The following is a 22,610-nucleotide window of genomic DNA, read 5'->3' as shown; positions in this document are numbered from 1 at the left end:
TAAAAACTTTCAGGAGATTCTGATAAACACCTGTGTTTCTTCTGATTGAAAATCACTGTCCTGCAGGTGAGCGAGTAAGAAGACAGCAGTGATACTGGAGTTTAATATTTGGAGAGGTGGGATGTCTCTGGTAGGTGATCAAGTCCAGGAAGTGGGCTACCAGCATGGGATGGGGGTGAAAATTATTGGCGTAGAGGCCAGGAAAAAGGCTGGAATGCTGGGTACGTCCACCCTAGGATGACTAAGCTTTGGCCTTCTCCTCTGTCACCCGCAGTACTTTCCGGAGCATCACGTACATAATGTGTGTTCAATAAATACTCTTAATAGACTGCACACATTTCAGAAAAATGTATTATTTTTAATATCAAGTATGTGAGCATGCAACATCGCTAAATACAAAAGTCATACAAGCTCACAAATGACTTCAGAGACTGCCACTCATAATTAAAGAACAATTTTGGGCCTATTAAGACATCATAAACATAGATCCTTTCCTGTTTTCACTTGATGACTAGACATTTCCACCCTGTTATTAGTGACTTAGGTCAGAAACCACTGCCTGCAGTTACATTTCTTTACCTCTTATTGCTTCTCAGAAGAGAACAATATCATTTATGTTCTAAACCAGTGCATTTCCACTGTGTCTGAGTAAGACACAGGTGTTGAGCATTTACTGTGCACAGCTCTGGGGGTGCTACCTAAAAATTGGAGGCTTTCTGCCTCTTATCTGTTGAAAAACATTTCTATGAATTTATGATATCAATATGTCAGCACAGGATGCTTAAAATTGACAAAGGGTTAATTTGAAAAGTTTACACCTGTTGCACATCAGTTGAAAACCTGAAATTTTCACATTTCTAGTTAAACAAAATGAGTAGCATGGAACATAAAAAATCTAAACCATGCTAAGTTAGCAGACTTCATTTCAGAAAAATGTCTTTTGGGAAGTATAACCCAAAACATGTTTTAATTAAATTTATTATTGTTATTAAAAAAAAAATACAATTGCTACTCACATCTATGTTATTGCTCATCTAGGTAACCTTGAGAAAAATGAATGCCCTTTTCAGGACTATTTCCTCTTCTAAAATATGGAGACTGATCTAGTCCATCCTTAAAAGTTCCCTTCTAGATAAACATGCTCTGTAACTGGCTTCAGATTTATGGCATGTGTAGTAGAAAACTCCCAGGAGTCAGATAAACACAGGTTCAATTTTTATTTCATCATTTATTAGCTTTTTAAGCTTGTAAAACTTATACCTTATTCAAACTTAATTTCCTGATTTGTGAAATGGAATAATAGTACCTCTAACTGAATTGTTTGAGGATTAAATGGGAGAATATGTGCTGTGAAGTGAATAGCATAAAGTCAGTTGGTTAACAGGCATTCAATGTGTATATTCAAATCAATGTCTTAGTTTTCTACTCTTTCCTTCTCTCCTTAAAAAAATCAATTCCATGTATATTACTGACTTTCAAGTAAAAGATATTATGGTAAAACTTGGAAGATACTATGAAATTTTGCCGAGCAACATTTCAGGATGTGTAATTTTCTGGCTTGGGACTATCTCTGGGTTTGAATACAGCAGACAAAGTAGCAGTAAGAGGTCAAAAATAATTCAAAAGCTCCATATGACTTCACAATTTAGCAACTATAGATATTCAAAGACGAGCATGATACCACATGCATTAATAATCATATATCACACAGGAATAGAAATCCTCCACATATACTCAGCACTAGTCCTAAACTTTACAAAATCACATGGAATCAATTTGGAATTCCACAATTTTAAGGATGAAGAGAGCTTTACCTACATTCACAAGAAAGCTATGAGTATAATAAATAAGGATACTGTAAAAGTGATTGTATGGGTTGAATGAGTTAAATGGACTACCAGAAATTGTCTACAATAGCCTCAGGAGCTTCTTTTCCCACTTGTGAGTGTAATAATAGGTGGATTTGTTTGAATATTAACTGGATATTTTGGATCCTACTGGGTTAAGCAGAAGGAAGTACTCTAAAATTTAATCTTTCCTATTTTCTCAAGACTTACACTGTTAATTTTTTTTCTTTTTACTATATGCTTGATGACCAAGTGATATCCATGCCCCTATCCCACTCATTCATAAAGTACTGTAGAGAGAGATGAGGGCAAACTTACCTTTCATCCTTCATGTAACTACAAAGGAGGGCTGAGTTCCTGGTGTATCCAGGTAGATTACCTGTTGAAATGCTGCTTAAACTACTTCATATGGAATGGTATCTAAGACCTTGAGGACAGTTAAGTGGGGTCTTTATTGTAAAGGGTCTTCCTTTTGCCTGTTATGTGTCCAGTAATTCATGAGCCATTGGCATATCACTGGTGCCTTATTTATTATCACTGAGAAATGATTTCATAATACTGACCAGAGGGATTACACAGCTCATAGAAACTTTCCATATAAGAACCACGATGTCAAAACACAGCAGAGGCCATCAACAGTATTAATAAGGATTTTGTCAGCTTCTAATGATGATTATTATTGTATCAGAATGCAATTCACACTAATTATTAGTAAAAGTTTACAAACATTAAAAAGTGCATAATAACATTTGGATCTGATAGGGCTGAAAAAAGACATGAAAAATACAACACAAGGGCTTTACTTTTGTGATTGGTGTCCACATGATTGCAAGGTGATTTTCTCCATCTTTTTCAGCTCCATGGAGATAAGCTGTCCTCCAAATGTTAGTAGTATCATACAGCACTGTGAGAAATTTGATTCCAGAGAAGAAAATATTTCCAGTGCTTAGTATTATTTTCTCTTCACTTTCCCACATCCCCAGTTCTCAAAAAGTCCCACAATTGGAAATAAAAATATTAGTTGGAAAAAGTTCTACATTTGGGAATAAGACAAAATTTGCAGACTGAACTCTGGTCTGTGCAGACACCAAACAGACTGAATTCAGGTAATATTCACATTAATGGATATTTTCAAATGTTTGTATAATAAGCAAAGGAGTCCTGATGAATCTGTTAGACTTAATTCATCAGCAGTGAATTAAGGGGACAGATTGTTTTAAAAAAAAGTGTGTCCTATCTTGTGTACACCACCACACTATGGAGCAGAATTTTTAGGCAGCCCTTTAAAAAATGAGTGGTATAAAAATTCACAGTAATGTGCATCATTTTTGTTTTTCATAAGCAATCGAAGAAGGGGGCAGTGCTGAGCATCTATATTGTACAATACAAAACAGTGTAAATAACAAAGCAGGAACGCACAGATACATAATGCTAAAAACAGTACTTTCTGGATGGTTCTTTTACTGGGTGAATACTCAGGCCAGAGATATTTAAACTCTGGGGTTCAACCAACCCTTTGCTATTAGACACAATTAAATCCTCTGACATTGTGAGGGGCCAGATGCTACAGGAAGAATCATCATCTAGATCACTGCTACTCTCTACAAGCATTTCATCATATGGTCAAGTGAAAGGATCCGTACAAAAATGACATCCAAACACAAGCCACATGATTTCAACCATTGCTAATGCCAGAGGTAGAGAAAAGTCTGTCTGCAGCCACAGCCTCTGCCCCCACTTTTAACATAACAAGCAGGTTCCTGCAAAGCAGTACAGCCATTTTCTTCTTCCCCTTTTCACTCTTGGAAATAAATGCATTCCAGCCAGGCCTGGAGATTGGAGACATCGTCAGGTGTTGATGAAGGTCAAAGTGGAGTGTTAACTTTCAGATTTTGCGGCTTCTCCCTGGGCTTCCCCACTTTGTTCTGTTGAATTTCGCTGTGCATCTTCTTCCCCTTCTGTTAGAGACATAAAAAGGATAAAGGCAAAATAAAAACGATTGCTTATATTTACTGACTCTCAACATCTTATTGGACATTTTAGAAATCCTCTATTCTGAAGTCTTCATACAGACAAGTACATTTTCTTGGTAATCAACACCCCATCAAGAAAACAGCTTATGACTTCCCTTAGGACTTAGCTAAGGGAAGTGGCTAAGACTCTGTGTTCCCAAAGCAGAGGGCTCAGGTTCAATCCCTGGTCCAATCCCTGGGCATGTGGCAACTAAAGATCCCACATGCCTCAATTAAGACCTGGCACAGTCAAAATATACAAATAAATAAATAAATATTAAAAAGAAAGAAACAGCTTAAATGTTTCAGTGCCAGTGCTAAAAGACACTTCAGTCGTGTCTGACTGCGACCCCATGGACTGTAGCCCACCAGGCTCCTCTGTCCATGGGATTCTCCAGGCAAGAATACTGGAGTGGGCTGCCATGCTCTCCTCCAGGGGATCTTCCCAACCCAGGGATTGAACCCATGTCTCTTATGTCTCCTGCACTAGCAGGCAAGTTCTTTACCTCTAGTGCCACCTCGGAACCCCTAAATGTTTCAAGGGCAGACTAATTCTGGTTCTGGGAGAGCATGGCTCAAAAAGGCAAAAAATAACTGAGTTTTTTAAGTGATTAGTGATGCTCTATGCTTTTGATAAATAGTTGGGAAATCTCATGGCCAGGTCATGGTATGGCACTTGTAATTTCACCAGTTACAGAAATCAAATGTGTCTTTAGGCAGAAATCAGAAGTAGGGAACAAGCTTACCTTTTGATGTTTGACTGTCTTATTTTAAGAAATAGTTTAAAATTGTATTTTACATTATTTTGAACAAATGATGATAAGCTAGCTGACTTCTCAGAGGTTTAATTAATTTAAATTAAAAACAACAGTGGAAGGACATTATGTCAGGTGGTTATCCCCTAGTTGGATAGTTATGATGGCCTCTGGCCTGCCCTGATGGAAGTTACGTACAAATCCAATAAAACCACCTTCATAATTGCACCCTTAGCAACGATCTAAACACCAAAATAAAAAAATGCTTTCTCTCCATATTGGGTTACTTTACTTGGGTGCAAGCAGCAGGCAACTCTTGATTCAAAGATTTAAATATTTACATGTGTTTACTAAGCAACCAATAAGGCTTAGTAGACAAAATATTTGGAGGTCTTGCAAATTTTTACTAAGAATTTATTACCATACTCAAATTCATAGAGGTAAGCAGGCTGGCCATTATTTAGCTGGAAACGTTGAGGGCAATTTCTTCTTTATGCTTAACAAGTACATATAAGACACCTCACCGTACACCATACTTGGTGCTGTGCTTAGTCGCTCAGTTGGGTCTGACTCTTTGCAACCTCATGAACTGTAGCCCACCAGGCTCCTCTATCCATGGCATTCTCCAGACAAGAATACTGGAGTGGGTTGCCATTCCCTTCTCCAGGGGATCTTCCTGACCCAGGGATGCAACCCAGTCTTCTGAATTGCAGGCGGCTTCTCTCTATGGTCTGAGGCACCACCTACTTTAGGGAAGCCCACACCATACTTTAGGGAAATTTAAAGCAGTTTTTCCACATAAAAATCATATTCTGTGCTAAAGGGATTTCAAATAATATGAAATGACCCATTACATAGAATGTTCATGTACTATTTTCATTATTAGAGCAATGAGCAAGCCCCCAAGGTATGCAGATAGCGGAATCTGAGATGTGTAGATTAGCATATGAAATAAGAACTTGATAATATTAAAGATGAAAGTGACTGCATAAATACAAGATGACGATCTTGACTCCATGGGGCTTGGGACTTTCTGGGTATCCCGGGACACTTCTCAGGGCTCAGCATAATGCTGCAGATACAGAGCTGTGGCTAAATAGATGCTTGTTAACAAATCAAGATAAAAATGAGACAATAATATTGCTGAACACAAACTTAAAAAGAAGCTGAAATATTCAGGAACTACAAATGAAGTCCGACATTATTCTCAGCCAGTATTATTTAATTTGTCACTGTACAGTTGTCATTTTTCTAATATTTTAGATTTTTGGTCATAGTTATTATTTTTAGTTCTTTGTACTTAGAATAATAAAGTCAGTGCTATTTATACTTTGCCTTAGTCTGGACTTTGTGATTTTTAAGAGAAACAAAATTCTTTCAGAGCCCACTGAATTGCAATTAACATGTAGAAATATTTTAACATCTGGAGGCATAAAGATTTCTGAGTTATTTTAAATTATTAGCATTCAATTACAGTATGTTAACATCAAATATAAATATATTTATGTATTAATATAAAATTTCAATTTATTTAAATTTTAACATAATCTATATAGATTATATTGAGACTATAATCTCTGGTATAAGAAAAGTCTTGTGGCTAATGGGTATTAACTTCAGTGAAAACAACAATGACAAAAATAAATTAAACTACACTATGAATAAAAATATCCTCATGTTAAGGGTGGCTAAATTAATGTAGATTATTTAAAATAGAATATTTATATAGAATACAAATTTAATGGAAAATTTAGCAAATTCTCAAAGATTGCTGGAAAAAATATATCTACTTCTTTATGCCACCAAATTGGAATGATTCCCTATAGGCTTTCTCAGAGTTAGCAGTTAATTTTGAAAATTAACTCCCAGTAGTAATGATAAAGAAACAATGAAAACTAAAATATACTTCAGTCTGTGTGCTCCACATAAGTGATTGTTATGGTTTTATTTTCAAACTGAATTTGAAAAGACCAATGTATAACTTGCTGATCTGTAATCACTGAATAAAGTTCTGTCCCTAAGCATTTTAAGATAAGGTTGCTGAGCTATTTCATTCATATATGTATACTCTGACTCAGTTTTCCAATACTGTAACTGGAAGGCTTTGCATAAAAATTCTAGTAGCATAGAAGTTACAACAACAATATCAAGTTGTTATCACAAGTCAGAAATTGATCAGTGTTTTTCATATGTATAACATGTGGTACCTTAATCATGAACTGCTTTTTATTTTTAAAGATCTTTTGCACAAGTGTTTTTTTTTTTCCCCAGAGAAATATATTCAGCTTTGATACTTGCAAAAGCTATGGATGGAAGAACTATCAGGGGATTCAGAAGTATTTTGACATGTCAAACTTATTTTACTTTTTCATTGGTAAAGTTAGATTTGGTGGGTAGGACTTTGGGGCCCAATAATAAGACAGCCTTTCAAACTCAGTCTATGATTCAAGGAAAACTAAAAGAACTTCTTACCTAAGACTTATTTATATAACCGACCATTTTACTACCATTCTCAACAAAAATGGTCCTCGAGACCCTTTTATTTTGAAATGGTTCTGGAAATTGAGGTCTGTCAGACTCACCTGTGAATCTTGTTAAACATCTAATGTTGTTAAATGTTAGAGATGGCCAGTATTGTCCTAGCTCCAGCTTTGTTAAATGTTCTTCATAAGATATTTCAGAGCTTTTATAGAGATGAGGATTTTTTAAAAAACTCATGTGTTTCATTGATTGCATTAGTAAAATCAGATTAAGGTCTCTGCATCTGAGTAGCAAACACTGTAAAGCAGAGTGGGAGTGATTAAGAGATTAGTACCTGCCTTTTACCTTACATATATAAGACTGTTTATGACTTTCTCCGGAGAAGGCACTGGCGACCCACTCCAGTACTCCTGCCCGGAAACTCCCATGGACGGAGGAGCCTGGTGGGCTGCAGTCCATGGGATCGCGAAGAGTCAGACATGACTGAGCGACTTCACTTTCACTTTTCACTTTCATGCATTGGAGAAGGAAATGGCAACCCACTCCAGTGTTCTTGCCTGGAGAATCCCAGGGACAGGGGAGCCTGGTGGGCTGCCGTCTATGGGGTCGGACAGAGTCGGACACGACTGACGTGACTTAGCAGCAGCAGCATGACTCTCTCTATCAGGTTACTTCCAAAGGTGTTTTTTCCATGCCTTAACCCTACTTAGTGAAATGCCGCAAATCACTCCATTTTCAGAGAGAGATGTCAAACAACTCACCTGTCTTGTTGATATCAAGACCTGCTAATTTCAAGGCTAATTCATTGCTGTTGCCACTTGCAGAGGAAACCAGGATATCATGTATTGCATTTCTTCTACCCGTTCTTCCTGAAGCAATAAAATCTGCATATGTAGTTTCCACATCAGTCATTGCTAACAAATATCCACATAGCAGGGGCTACAAAAAAGAGAAAAATTGATAGGTAAATATAATGGTGGCCAACGGTAAACACTTAATAAAAACACTTGTTAAATTACTGGCCTATAATCTGAATGTGAAATAACTGTCTTACTTACATGTCCACAAAGCAAATAATACTTTGATTACTGATAGTCAGGGAACATAGACGTTTTCTGTGAAGAGCCTGACAGTAAGTATTCTAGGTGTTGAGAGTATATAGTCTTTATCCAACTACTCAACTCTGCGGTTGTAGTGCAAAAGCAGTCAGAGAGAATACATTAAATAAAAGTAATAAACTGTATTTATAAAAATAGGCATACAGCCATATTTGGCCTGCATGCCATAGTTTGTGGCCCCTGGAGTAGGAAATGGCAACCCACTCCAGTATTCTTGCCTGGAAAATCCCATGGAAAGAGGAGTCTGGTGTGCTACAGTCCATGGGGTCACAAACAGTTGGACACAATGAGCAACTGAGCATAGTTTGTGGACACCTGGTTTAGATCATAAAATTCTCTTTCTCTAATATCATTTTAGTCAGTCTTCAACCCCAGAGAGAAGAACTTGAGATCACTAGCATACCAAGGTAGTGGGGGTGGAGTGGAAGGGTTCCATCCTAGAGGTAAGTAGTAAGCAAGGGTGTTGTTTGCAGAGAATCTAAGAACTAAAATGAGACTGGCCAAAATCCAGTTTGCTTTTCATTATCACCATGCACCAGCAATTCTAAACTATGCCAATGATCAAATACTTCTCCCACCTAGTGCAGGAGGACAGCTCCCTCGCTGCCCCCTTGGTAAGTCATTCCTTGAGAGGAATAATAATCTTTCTTGATTGAATTTTTTAAACAAAATCTTCAAATTTAAAAAGGAGTCAATGAAAGTGAGTTTTCCCAAACAGACATGGTGGCACACATCAGTTCAGTTCAGTTCAGTTCATTCGCTCAGTCGTGTCCGACTCTGCGACCCCATGAATTGCAGCACGCCAGGCCTCCCTGTCCATCACAAACTCCCAGAGTTTGCTCAAACTCATGCCCATCAAGTCGGTGATGCCATCCAGCCATCTCATCCTCTGTCATCCCCTTCTCCTCCTGCCCCCAATCCCTCCCAGCATCAGGGTCTTTTCAAATGAGTCAACTCTTTGAATGAGGTGGCCAAAGTATTGGAGTTTCAGCTTCAACATCAGTCCTTCCAATGAACACCCAGGACTGATCTCCTTTAGGATGGACTGGTTGAATCTCTCTCCAGTCCAAGGGACTCTCAAGAGTCTTCTCCAACACTACAGTTCAAAAGCATCAATTCTTCGGCGCTCAGCTTTCTTCACAGTTCAACTCACATCCATACATGACCACTGGAAAAACCATAGCCTTGACCAGAGGGACCTTTGTTGGCAAAGTAATGTCTCTGCTTTTCAATCTGCTATCTAGGTTGGCATAGCTTTCCTTCCAAGGAGTAAGCGTCTTTTAATTTCATGGCCACAGTCACCATCTGCAGTGATTTTGGAGCCCCCAAAAATAAAGTCTGACACTGTTTCCACTGTCTCCCCATCTATTTCCCATGAGGTGATGGGACCATACACCATGATCTTAGTTTTCTGAATGTTAAGCTTTAAGCCAACTCTTTCACTCTAATCTTTCACTTTCATCAAGAGGCTTTTTAGTTCCTCTTCACTTTCTGCCATAAGGGTGGTGTCATCTGCATATCTGAGGTTATTAATATTTCTCCCGGCAATCTTGATTCCAGCTTGTGCTTCTTCCAGCCCAGCATTTCTCGTGATGTACTCTGCATATAAGTTAAATAAGCAGGGTGACAATATACAGCCTTGACGTACTCCTTTTCCTATTTGGAACCAGTCTGTTGTTCCATGTCCAGTTCTAATTGTTGCTTCCTGATCTGCATACAGGTTTCTCAAGAGGCAGGTCAGGTGGTCTGGTATTCCCATCTCCTTCAGAATTTTCCACAGTTTATTGTGATACACACAGTCGAAGGCTTTGGCATAGTCAATAAAGCAGAAATAGATGTTTTTCTTGAACTCTCTTGCTTTTTCGATGATCCAGTGGATATTGGCAATTTGATCTCTGGTTCCTCTGCCTTTTCTAAAGCCAGCTTGAACATCTGAAGTTCTCGGTTCATGTATTGCTGAAGCCTGGCTTGGAGAATTTTGAGCATTACTTTACTAGCGTGTGAGATGAGTGCAACTGTGCGGTAGTTAGAGCATTCTTTGGGATTGCCTTTCTTAGCCAGGTAACACACATACTTAAATATTTAATGAAGAAATATTTTCCAGGTAGAATATGAGATACATGTAATTACAAGAGATCACCAAATGTAAGTCTTTAAGTTCATTTCCTATGTTAAAAACTCATATCTTTTCCTGAAGGGCAATGGCAGATGAATATTAAGATATGAATAATGAATTTCTATTGGATTAATTTTGCTTAAACAGAAATTTAAAACAACACAATTTCTTTCCTACTCTTAGAGATTCAAATTACATTTGATCACAGTTTAAAATTAAAAACCCATAACCAATAATCAAGAGAAAGGAAACTTTTCAAAATATATGAAATGTAGAAGAAGCTAAAATTGTGGAACCCATCATGGACATGCACACTGTCACTCTGAAAAAACCTGATGCCATTTACAGTGTAATTCAGGATGGAAGTCAAGCACCTTCCTTAAGACTTAGTTCTTCTCCCAGTGTGTAACTAGAGAGCTATTAATTTAATCTGGGGAAATCTTTTATACTCTCCTGTAAGAGCAAGCTGAAAGAGGAAAAAGCACAGAGGAAAAGCTGAAATAGGTAATATATGAATAATGCATGCTTTACTGTGACTATAGTATGGATAACATTGGTTTCCAATCACTTGACTATATTTACCATTCTTTTTTATGGCAATGTGATTTAATGGAGATTTAATAAAATCTCCAAATGTTTCTCAGAAGATCCTAGGTTTAATTCTGGCTTTGCCATTGGGTCATGGAGTGACAGTCAAAAAAATCACTTGACCTTCTGGCCTTCCATTTTCTAATAAGTAAAGCAGGACAGCTGGATGACATAATCATTAATGACACTTTAAGTGAGAGTTTAAAAAAAATGATTATTCAAAACTATCATTTCTAGAATCTTGAATTTGAAATTCCCTTCTGTGACCATTACCATGTTTTTTTTTTTTTTTCTTTTCCTCTTACTCTCAATGAAGCTATTCTTCACACTGGTCATATCTTTAATTTCTTTAACCTTTTTTCCTTTTAGTTTCCTCTTAGCCCAGTGTGGATCAATTGCCGACCACTTCATGTAGTGTCTTATTAGCATCAAGAAGTGTGTTTGCTCTACACCACCTGGAAAACATCACGGTGCACTTTCTTTGATCTCATTACTTGGTGGCTGAGTGTTACCAGAAAAAGCCACAAAACTGTGCCAGTTGGCTCAACTAAACATTTTTTACTCAATTATTTGTACACATTATGAGTTGTAGAGAAATTCTTTTGTTTCACTGTAGTTGACTCTTCACTATGCTGCTCTCTGTGGGAAGCATTTCAAACCCTTTCTGCTCCACACAACCAGATACTACCTGCCTTAAGAGACAACTCTGAATATTTCTTCTTGGAAAAGATTAAGATATCTGTTACAAGTTCTTAAATTTCTTCCTATCTCAAATATATTTCTCTGCAAATTCTAGATAAATTAGCTGCTTTCTTTTTTAAGGCATACTACTGATTCTATGAAATTAAAAGATGTTTGCTCCTTGGAAGGAAAGCTATGACAAACCTAGACAGCATATTAAAAAGGAGAGACATCACTTTGCTGACAAAGATCTATATAGTCAAAGCTATGGTTTTTTTTTCTGGTAGTCATGTACAGAAGAGAGAGTTGGAACATAAACAAGGCTGAGCACTAAAGAATGGATGCTTTCAAATGGTGATGCTGGAGGAGACTCTTGAGAGTCCCTTGAACTTCAAGGAGACAAAACAAGTCAATCCTAAAGGAAATCAAATCTGAATAGTCACTGGAAGGACTGATGCTGAAGCTAAAGCTCCAATACTTTGGCCACCTGATGTGAAAATCTGACTCACTGGAAAAGACCCTGATGCTGGGAAAGATTGAAGGCAGGAGGAGAAGAGGGTAACAGAACATGACATGGTTGGATGGCATCGCTGACTCGAGGGTCACGAATTCGAGCAAACTCCAGGAGAGAGTGGAGGAGAGAGGAACCTGGAGTGCTACAGTCCATGGAGTCACAGAGTCAGACACGACTTAGTGACTGAACAACAACAACGACAAATTGATTTTATTTCTTATTACCACCGATAGGACCTTGCTGAATCCTTTTTTTTTTTTTTCCCTCAGTAATTTGTGTCTTATTTCTCCTCTGGATTTCTTCTTTAAGTCTATAAGCCTGTTCAAGTGTTACCTTACTTAAAAAACTGAACCAACCATTCAACTCAATACCCTTTCCTCAACCTTCATACATCTTTGCACTACCTTCTCTTTCCTTCATTAAACTTCTCAGAAGGGTTCAGCTACTTTTATTTTCTCATTTTTCTTGAACCAACCTTCAGAATTTTTCTATTCCATTGGCCTTTGTATAGGATTTTTTTTTTTTTTACAGAGACTACTTTCTTACAAAGCACTAAATGATCTGCTTTAACATTAAATAACTGCTTAAAGTTTCTTCTGAGGGTCCACCCTGTTTGAGCTCTCTGTGACATGATACTGCTAGCTACACTGTCCTTGAAACTCTCCCCTAGGACAAATTAAAAGGTATGGGGCAAAGTAGGAATCAGGTGTATCTGTATTTGATTCTAGAGTTTCCATTTACTTGTTATGTCATGTCTAATCCCTCTGTACTCAGTTCTTTATTTATAGATATGATAATATACTTAGTTCCCAAGATGATCATGAAAATTTACTTGGATTATGTATCTCAAGAGCCTAACACAGTGTTTGGCACAGGGTGGGAAAGTGCTGATTAAAAAAGAAAAAAAAAAACAACTGTCACTTTACTTAGCTTTCATGATATCTTATTGTCCTGGTTCCATCCCATTTGACCTTTATATTCTTTATGATTTCCCTTTCTAGGGTCATCTTTAGAAATAAGGGCACATTTTGTGGAGATTTAGAATCAGTCATCGACCTTGTTTACTTACTGACTTGAATAACTCATCTAATTTCAATGCTTCTAATTTCTCACTATGGATAATACAAAAGTATGCATCTCCTATATAGAACGTTCTCCCAATCTCTTTCACACACAAGAGGAACTGGCTGCTGAATAGGGGACTTCCAGTTGGTTTTGGAAACATTTCAAATTCAATAAAAAAAGTTAGACAATAATAAAACACAAACAGAGAAAATCTGCATCATTAATACACCATGTTGACCATGTGCTATGCTGTGCTTAGTCGCTCAGTAATGTCTGACATTTTGCTACCCCAATTTTTTAGTTATTTCTTTACTTAATATCCATGTCTAATCATTTGCCAAGTGATGTTGGTTTTTATTTGATGTCACTCATAATTATTCTCTGTAAGACATAAGAAAAACTCTCACCAGGATTAGTGCTGAGTTTTCCCATAACCTGGGAGGAAGCCACTTCTGGTGCACTAACTTTAACCATTCACTCTCACACTTTGTATGTTACAGAATAATACATATATCTTCCCAGATCTTCTCTGATGGTGCATTTGTTCAAGTCTGTTAGTCTGCTTGTTTTTTTTTTTTTTTGGTGGGGGAGAGGGCAGCATGCATGGTCTTAATCATCCTGACCAGGGATTGAACCCATGCCCCCTGCATTGGGAGCACAGTCTTAACCACTGGACCACCAGGGAAATCCCCAAACTTGCCTATTGAAATGGATTTAGCCATCAAAATTCAGCCAAATCCCATCTTCTCTTTGTCTTCTTTCCCCTATCTCATCAGTTACCATTCCCACCGGCCCTGATTTGTGCCTGTAAGGGCACTAAAATTCTAACTAGCATTATGGGTGACTCACCTTCTAGACATATCACAAGTTCTGACAAGACAGGAACTGCATTTTGTTAATATTTTAACTGCAAAGTATTCCTAGTAGAGCCGTTAGCACATTGTAAGTGCTGAATAAAAGTATGTTGAAAAGAAATGAACAATGAGAAAGAAATATATTGATAGTCTTTCATCAGTAGCCACAGAGCACATCCCTACTCCTGATGGAACCTAGGTCTTCTGCACTCAGGCAGATTCTTTACTGTCTGAGCTACCAGGGAAGCCCTATACTAAATGACCAAATTCTAAAACTCTGGAAAGTTTTATAGATGAAGAATTTGAGGACCAGAGAGTTCAAGTAATTTGCCAATTTTCACATAATTAATTGTTTGGAATGAAGGTCTGCAAATTCCCAGTCCACTCTTTCTGTTCTACCAGGTTGCTTGTCTATAGGTAAGCTATGAATTTGGATAGTTTTTGACCTTGAAGTAATTCAGTATCATTAAATATAACAATATTTTCATTACTTACTTCACCACCATTAACAAACACAGTACTTAGTTTCTATGTTACTTTAAAGGTTTATAATTGGATATCTTTACAGATATCTTTCTATGGTCATGTTTTGAAATAAGGACACATGCTGTGGAAATTAAGAATCAGTCATTGACCTTCTTATATCCAGCAAATGTATCTGATAAAAGAGTTACAGGAATAAGTTAATCTCACATCCATTGTTATTGTCTTTCATTCTTAGTCTCTTCATGACTTTTTAAAACATAGGCTTTAAAAATAGCACAACTGCTATTATTTCTCATCTAATAACAAGGTTATGAAGCAGGCAAATCTTTTTTTAATTGATGAAAGTAAGTTTCAGGGATGTTAAGTGACTACTAAATGGAGCACAGAACTATGACTCAAACCTAGGTCTGTGAGTTTTGCATAAAGCGTACTGTATTCTGCAATAAAGTTCCCTGTTTTTTGTCATTATCATTTTTTCAAATATAGACTGTCATAATAATACTCATATATGTGGGAGTTTACTTCTAAGTCACATTGCTGATAACGGATTTAACAAGATTTGAAATATCAGGGTGAGACACAAAAAAAGTGCTAACACTTTCCATGAGAAGATATGAATTAAAAGGTGTACTGTGCTATGATTTATATGTCTGGGGATGTTAATTCCTAGGGATGGTGGTAATTCTACTTGTAAGAGGGGAGCCAATGACTTAATTTGAATTTTCATTAAGGTACTCCTAAAAAAATGAGCTCATGGAAGAAGAAACAGGGTTATGAGAGATGTACTGATACACGTATATTGTGTTCACCTTTGAAATGTGTATGCCTAGTTTTCAATTGGATTGAGTAAAGACAATAACAAGAATTGTAAGAGAGTACTTCTGTAAACTTCTTTTCTCCTTAAGCATTTATGAAATATATTTGCTAGACTGATGTGCATCCAGTTATAAACCTCAGAAACTAAGTACTGGGCGTTCAATTATGGCACCCATTATAATCATTAATATAATAGTTATTATTGTAAAGTAGTATAGCACTCTTTTTACATTTGCTTTCTCTAGACAATAAACTTATTTTTCACTAAAAGAACAACAGCTGACAAATAATGCCTATGTAAATACATGAAGGAAAAATATAATTACATTTTGAAATAAGATATATAGATGCTATAAACTGGATCTTTTTTTTCCTCTCTCCATGATTACACTTCCTTAGTGAGTTCCCATTAGGTGCTCAAAACAGTCATTTTTACATGCATAGCAGCTATCTTTTCCTCGTCCAACTAAACATTTAGACATGGCTCTTAAATTTATTGATATGACTACCAGAGACTGGAAATAACTTTTACAGCATTATAATCACTGTATAATGACTTCTTGTTTGCTTAGACATTCTGGGGAAACTGTTGCCAAATGTTTTGTCTGACAGACATTCACCCAAAAATGACAACAAAAAATATCTAATAAGTGTCGGCAGCTGGTAGAGGTTTAATAGAGTAGCAATTAGCACATATTCTGGCCTTATATAAAATAAACTAATCAGAAGAAAATTTGGAAAATTTACCAAAGGGGGGCTTTGATTCCATTAGAGCTTCCTGTTTATGTTGCTATAATTAGAATAATTAGAATCAGAATTAGTATTTTGTCATGTCTAGAAAGGATAATATTCTTTTGTTTAATATCTAGAAAAATATAATATCTAGAAAAATATAATACAATATAAAGAGCCATTTATACTAATATCCAAAGTCTGATTAGAGGATGGAAAATACATTTTATTATTTAAGTATTGTACTGTTTAAAATTAAATTTTAAAGCATATCTCTAAATATTGATATATAAAAATCCAATCTAAACTCATGACTAAGAAATAATCTTGTTTTCCTTCCCCCCCTCTTAAAAAAATCTCACTCTCCCTTTTTATCAAAGGAAAGAGTATATTGGTATTCTAAATTTTATTTTGATTGTCTAATGGATTTCTAAAGTGAGATAATTCAGTTGGACTTTCCCTTATTCATGCCCTTTGTCCTTTTAAATATCATTTACACAAATCGAAAGAAGAAACCAGATTTCATCCTAGTAGAATTTATAGATTTAAATAGATTGTACTTACGTCTCCTATATTAAACAAATTAAAGCGTCCACACAGATGTATCCTAAGGGAAGTTGGGTCTATGAAGCTGCTTAAATGATTTTTATAGTGACATTGAGTCATGAGCCAAATGGTGACTGGATAACATGCTAATTTTACTCCTGTAAATGGGGACACATGAAATGAGACTCACAGACTTGGAAGAAAGAATGGAGAGAATGTCATCACAGGCACTGAAGTCTTCTAATATAAATGGTATGATTGCTTTTAAAACAGAAGGAAAATACTTCCTATCTATCATTTATAAATGCAATTCCATGACTTCCCAATTGTTACTTTATAAAATAACATTAAATTTGTTAAAAGTCCTTGAGTAGTTTACTATGTGCTTAGGGCTTGGTCTATACGTTAGTGTTTCTGAAATATTTTGGTCTCAGATATCCATTATATTCTCAAAAATTATTGAGACCACCAATGAGATTTTGTATATATGGTTATATCTGCCAATATTTACTATATGAGAAATTAAGACTGAAAATTTTAAATAGTTATTAATTGACTTAAAATATAAATAACAAGCCCATTACATGTTTCCATAAATAATATATTTTTAGTGAAATAAAATATATTTTCCAAAGCCAGGAAAAAAGTGACAAGAATGGCATTATTTTACATTTTGAAATTCTCTGACTGTTTCGCAAATGTCTGGCTTAATAAAAGACATCTGGTTTCTCATATCTGCTTCTGCATTCAATCTGTCTCAATATGTTGTTTTAGTTGAAGTATATGAGGAGAATCTGGCATCACACAGATTTCTTAGTTGGAAAAGTGAGGAGAACTTTAATAGCTTTTTCAGATAATTGTTGATTTTTAAATTTTGCAATGGGGAATCTAAAAACCATATCAATATGCTTCCCATACTGCTTTATTAAAATCTATTGTCTACTTTGCACTTTAAATGGATCTTTTGACCACATATGTTTTAAAAAAAATATCATTTAGAAAAATATTGGTTCACTGCAAAATTTCCAAATGGTACCATAGGTCATTATACAATATTTCATTTGTTAGTAATGCCATCTATCTCATCAGAAAAGTTTTTAAGAATTGGGAAACTGACAAGTTCACAGGAGCAGCAAACACATTTTCCAAAATTGTAATTTTTGTTTGAAAGCTCAGCTTTTATCATTGGCAACAGATACAGTTGGATTTTGCCTCTTTTGAAGTGACAAGTTCACTCTGTTCATTTTCAAGAAAGTCTCTGCCAAATACCCAAGTTTGAAAATCCACAGTTTGCTTGTCAGGTCTTTCAAGTAAAAATGGTGATTCATGAGAAAAGTTGCAAATTCAGCTCTTGACCCAAGCAGTCATACAAGTACTTTACTTAAGACAACCATGCGGTTGGTACCTGCTTCAGTGATGTACCAGTTCATCGCATAGAATATTAAAAAGACCTCTATTCAAGGGTGGAAATTGTATATATTTTTAATATGTTAATATATCTTTACTGTTTGATCATGTACATTCTTAGGTAAATCTTGCATTTTAAAAATATTAACTCTGAGTGTGTGGTGGTGAAGAATACCAGGGTCACTAGCAGAGTTTGCTGCTGCTGACTTGATTCATGCTAAGGTGTCAGCAGTTTTCCTCACTATGGTTCCGCACCATTACTGCAAACGAACATCAGTCAGTTAAGTGAAAAAGGCAAACAGCATCAGTATTAGTATGAAAATTATTTTGAACTTGTGGATCCACTGGAAGTATCTCAGGGAATGACTGAAAGGGTTTGTGGGACATGCAGGAATTGGGGGACCAAATTTTGAGAACTGCCGATCTACACAGTAACAGAAAGCTGTCCAACCAACACTACAGATTACAGAGGGAACCCTTTAGTAAAGAACTTAACTAAGCAAGTTTTTGATTCCTAAAATACTTTGGAAATATCAGCTATTTCCATGCTAAGCATTATCTTTTTTTTTTTTTCCTGTATAAGGATATTACTTATTTATCTAATTCAGGCTTAAGAGGAATCTAGTAACTTTTTCTAAAAACAAACCCCCGGTCTCACATATCAGAGGGTTTCAAACTAAGTCTCAGGAGCTCAGAACAGAGTGACAGAACTTGAGGCTACTTTAATTTCCCCTTTTTCTTGAATTGGCTTATTTCCCAGTGACACTTTGGAGTGAGTGACAGTAAAGCTATCAAGAACAGCATTCTATTAATAGCAACAATTTGAAAATTTCCACAAAAGTCTCCTCTGCTAAAGCATAATTATAATTCCTGCACTAGATTATGATACTGCATTCTCTGGAATACCATTTACTATAATGGGACCCTCATCGTTATAAGAGTTTGAATAGTGTCCTATCAAAAGTACACTTTAAAAAAGCAATCTCATATACTAAGTTGTAACACACAATGATGCCGACACACATTAATGCTGCCAAGTCAAACCCTCTTTTGTTCTAAATCCAAGGCACTGACTTTTTTTTTAATGACAAAATATTGGCAGAATGAATTTTGCCTAACATGAGGAAAAAACAGCTAGTCTTTGATGGTTTTTCACAGTAACATTTTGACTAATACTACTAGAAATAATAACCCATCTACATTTGTCGGGGGGAGTTCTTCACATAGTCCCTGATCTTCAGTGTATAATAAAAATTCTCAAATTCAAGAATTTCCCACATTTGATATTAACGATTATTCTGTTTTCCCTCTATTCATCAAATCATCTCTGATCTCCAGTCAAGTGATAATTGTGATCCTTATGCCTTCATTTAAGATTATATATATATTTCCTTAAATGACGTGGGCATATCTTCATATTGTTTTTGTAACTTCATGACCTAGTTCATTGTATTATTACTTAACTTCTTCTCTCTTCTTTTAGCCAGATTCAAATCCTTTTTGTTTTCTTTCCACAGTACCTAACAAATCAAAACTTTGTAATGAGAAATCTGAGCCTAAAAATGATACAAAGCCAGAAACACAGGCTACCTTGCTTGAGGAAACATTTACAGTATCTAATTAGGCAACAAGTGACCTCAAAGCTACTTGTGAATGTCTTTGCTCCTTTCTAGCTGACCTGTTTACCATCCCTAAAAACAGCAATGTATTGTTTTGCACTTCTTAAGTCTTATTTCATCTTCTTACTCTCCATTGAAAATCTTGCCTATTGACTTTATAGAGAATGTCAAGGACATCCTACATAAATTCCTTCAGTTTCTCTTTCTTTATCATCACATCAAAACTACTGTGTCTTTATCTGAGTCCTTTTGCCAACATGAATACCCGACTAGTGACCCTATTATTGTTCTTTCAATCCTCCCGTGCCCTCCTGCCTTTTCTCTCCTTCTCCAAAGCCTATAAAATTGCTTACATTTTACCTGTTATAAAATATATTTCATCTTTTAACTCTGCAATGTTCTTACAACACTCACCTTTTATTTTCATTTATTCATAAACTTACAAGAGTTAGATACTAACTTTCCTGCATCCTTTACATTAGCAGTACCCAACCTTTTTGGCACCTTTTTGGTTTTGTGGAAGACAATTTTTCCACAGACCAGCGTGGGGGTTAGGGGGAGAGATGGTTTCAGGATGATTCAAGTGCATAACAATTATTATGCACTTTATTTCTATTATTATTACATTGTAATATATAATGAAAGAATTATAAAACTCATCATGATGCAGAATGAGTGGCAGCCCTGGGCTTGTTTTTCTACAGGTAGACTGTCCCACCCGGGGGTGATAGGAGACAGTGATAGCTAAAGCACATTGCTTACGTCCAGTCTACTCCATAATCTCGTTTTGGTTACAGTCACCTTGGTAACACGAGCCTTGGGGAGGGGCTGTGCCGCCTGGTTCCAAACGGGTCACAGACTGCTACTAGTGGCCTAGTCTAGTGGTCTAGTCTACTCCCTGGCCCAGGGATTGAGAATCTCTTCTTTACATTGCTTTAATTCCTCTGAAGTTTAACTTACATATCTATCAACTTACCAGAACTAATCACAAAATTACAGATTAATCACAAAATTCAATGGGTTTTTCATAATAATCATCTGTATTAAATTACATATAACATTTTACATTGTTATTCCTCTCTCCTTGAAACCTCTTTCTCCCTTGGCTTTGATTGTGATTGTACTCTTGATTCCCTCATAGTCTCCTTATACTTCTTCTTGCTCTTTCCCTCCCTTATCTATTAAGTAGTAGTTATTCTCTTTTTTGTTCTTTATATTCTCTTTGGTAATTCCATTTGTCCCAATTGTCTTAATTTTTAACTGTGTATAGATGGCTATGATATCTATAATGGGGGCAAGATATTTTTTGAAGTGTAGCTTGGAAATTTTCACTGCCTATTGGATATCCCCCCATGGATGTCCTTAAAAACTCAAATTCATTAATTTTGCTTTGCTACAGCTCTACCTCTACTCCCAAAGCTATTTATTATCCTTATCATTTTGGCTCAGACAGTAAAGAGTCTGCTTGCAGTGCAGAAGACCTGAGTTTAGTCCCTGGGTTGGGAAGATTCCCTGATGAAGAGAATGTCAACCCACTCCAGTATTCTAGCCTAGAAAATTCCACAGACAGAGGAGCCTGGCAGGCTACAGTCCACGGGATCGCAAAGAGTTGGACACGACTGAGCAGCTGAACTGAACTGAACTTCCATCTCACTAGTTCTTCCCATTCAATCAATTCTCAAACTTCCTTATTTTAATTCTATCCATTCAATGTTTCTTAAATATTCTTCATTTCCATTCCTCCTCTGGTCACTCCCTTTATCTTCTCTCTCAACTATTGCAATTACAGGCTAACTACTTAGTTATCTAAACTTATTCTTCTCCAACTTACCCTTTACACTATCACCAGAATTAACTTTCTAAAACATAAAATACTCAAAAATCTTCAGTGGTTCCTAGGAACCCACAAAACATAGTTTCATGTTTTTTGCATGGCCTTCTGAAATTTGAAGGCAACCTAATTTACTTTCTTTTTTCTCCTATACTACCTCTCCCAAGCATACAAAGTTAGATCACAGTAAACACTTGCAATATGTCTCGTGTTCTCTTACTGGTCTTCTCAAGCTATCTTCTCAACCTGAAGTGATCTTCTCTCCCAATGACAAAATCCTCCTCATCTTTCAAGCCTAGTCTATAAGCCACACCACCTCCCCATCTCCAGGTATTATATAATGAATAATTTTACTATAATATTTATTTGGCACTATGGACTGAAGTAACAACACACACATGTAAGCATTAATTATCTTCATGGTGCCCTTCTTCTTTTATATTCTTTGAACTCTGAGTCTTTTATTTTTGAGTCCCTCAGAATGCTTGGCACAAGATTTTGTATATTGTTCTTACATCTGCCAAAAGTACATTGTAGATTTATTTAATTATCTTACTCTAGATCTTAATCGTTAAAGTAAATTTGTCAATGTTATACCATTGTCAATGGTAAAAGCAGCTCAGAAAGCACTTTACTTTATTCTTATTTATCTCATTTTTTTGTCTCACAATACTTTTCATCAATATAGAGATGAACTGTTATTTCCTCTAACACACTTTTTCTTCTGTGTATTCTTAATTATGACAAGATTCTTAAAAATAAGAGCAGCAAAAAGCATTCCAGAATTCCAAGTAATCTATTCTATTTTCACTTTATTAATGCATGGAATGATTTATTCTGTCCTTTTGTTAAGGTTTTTGACATCATTTAATATTTTAATAGGTTTATAAATCATTTATTAGCTGATCTTTGAGACATCCCTGCTGAGATAGTCAGTTAGCTGAAGAAGTACTGCCGGTTGGCAAGTGACAAGTAATATTACTTGCACATTACAGATGAAGAAACTACAGCAGAGAGGATAATCGACTTGCCTGTATCTTCCACAGTGAGTGGTAGTACTGATGTCAGAAATGGGGCCCTGGAGTTATTCACATCAAAACCACAAAAGCATCAACAGCCTGGTGCTGCTGCTGTTCTTTATT

At 36.1% G+C, this 22,610-nt stretch overlaps 1 protein-coding gene across 2 annotated transcripts in view; it reads right to left on the bottom strand.

Annotated features, from left to right (window-relative positions):
• Positions 1-337: 337 nt before the first annotated feature.
• The window catches only part of PKIA (cAMP-dependent protein kinase inhibitor alpha), a 97,051-nt gene continuing 74,778 nt past the window's right edge, over positions 338-22,610 (bottom strand). For both annotated transcript variants that reach the window (XM_061123532.1, XM_061123533.1), the window contains 2 exons: positions 7,857-8,034; positions 338-3,805 (listed from right to left, as the gene is read on the bottom strand). In XM_061123532.1, coding sequence (XP_060979515.1) covers positions 3,726-3,805; positions 7,857-8,007 — 231 coding nt within the window. In that variant the 5' untranslated portion in view covers positions 8,008-8,034 and the 3' untranslated portion in view covers positions 338-3,725. The remainder of the gene's footprint in view (positions 3,806-7,856; positions 8,035-22,610) is intronic.

This window comes from Dama dama, chromosome 21 (assembly GCF_033118175.1).
Source record: "Dama dama isolate Ldn47 chromosome 21, ASM3311817v1, whole genome shotgun sequence".
Taxonomy (NCBI): Eukaryota; Metazoa; Chordata; class Mammalia; order Artiodactyla; family Cervidae; genus Dama; species Dama dama.
This window is presented reverse-complemented; position numbering and strand designations above follow the sequence as displayed.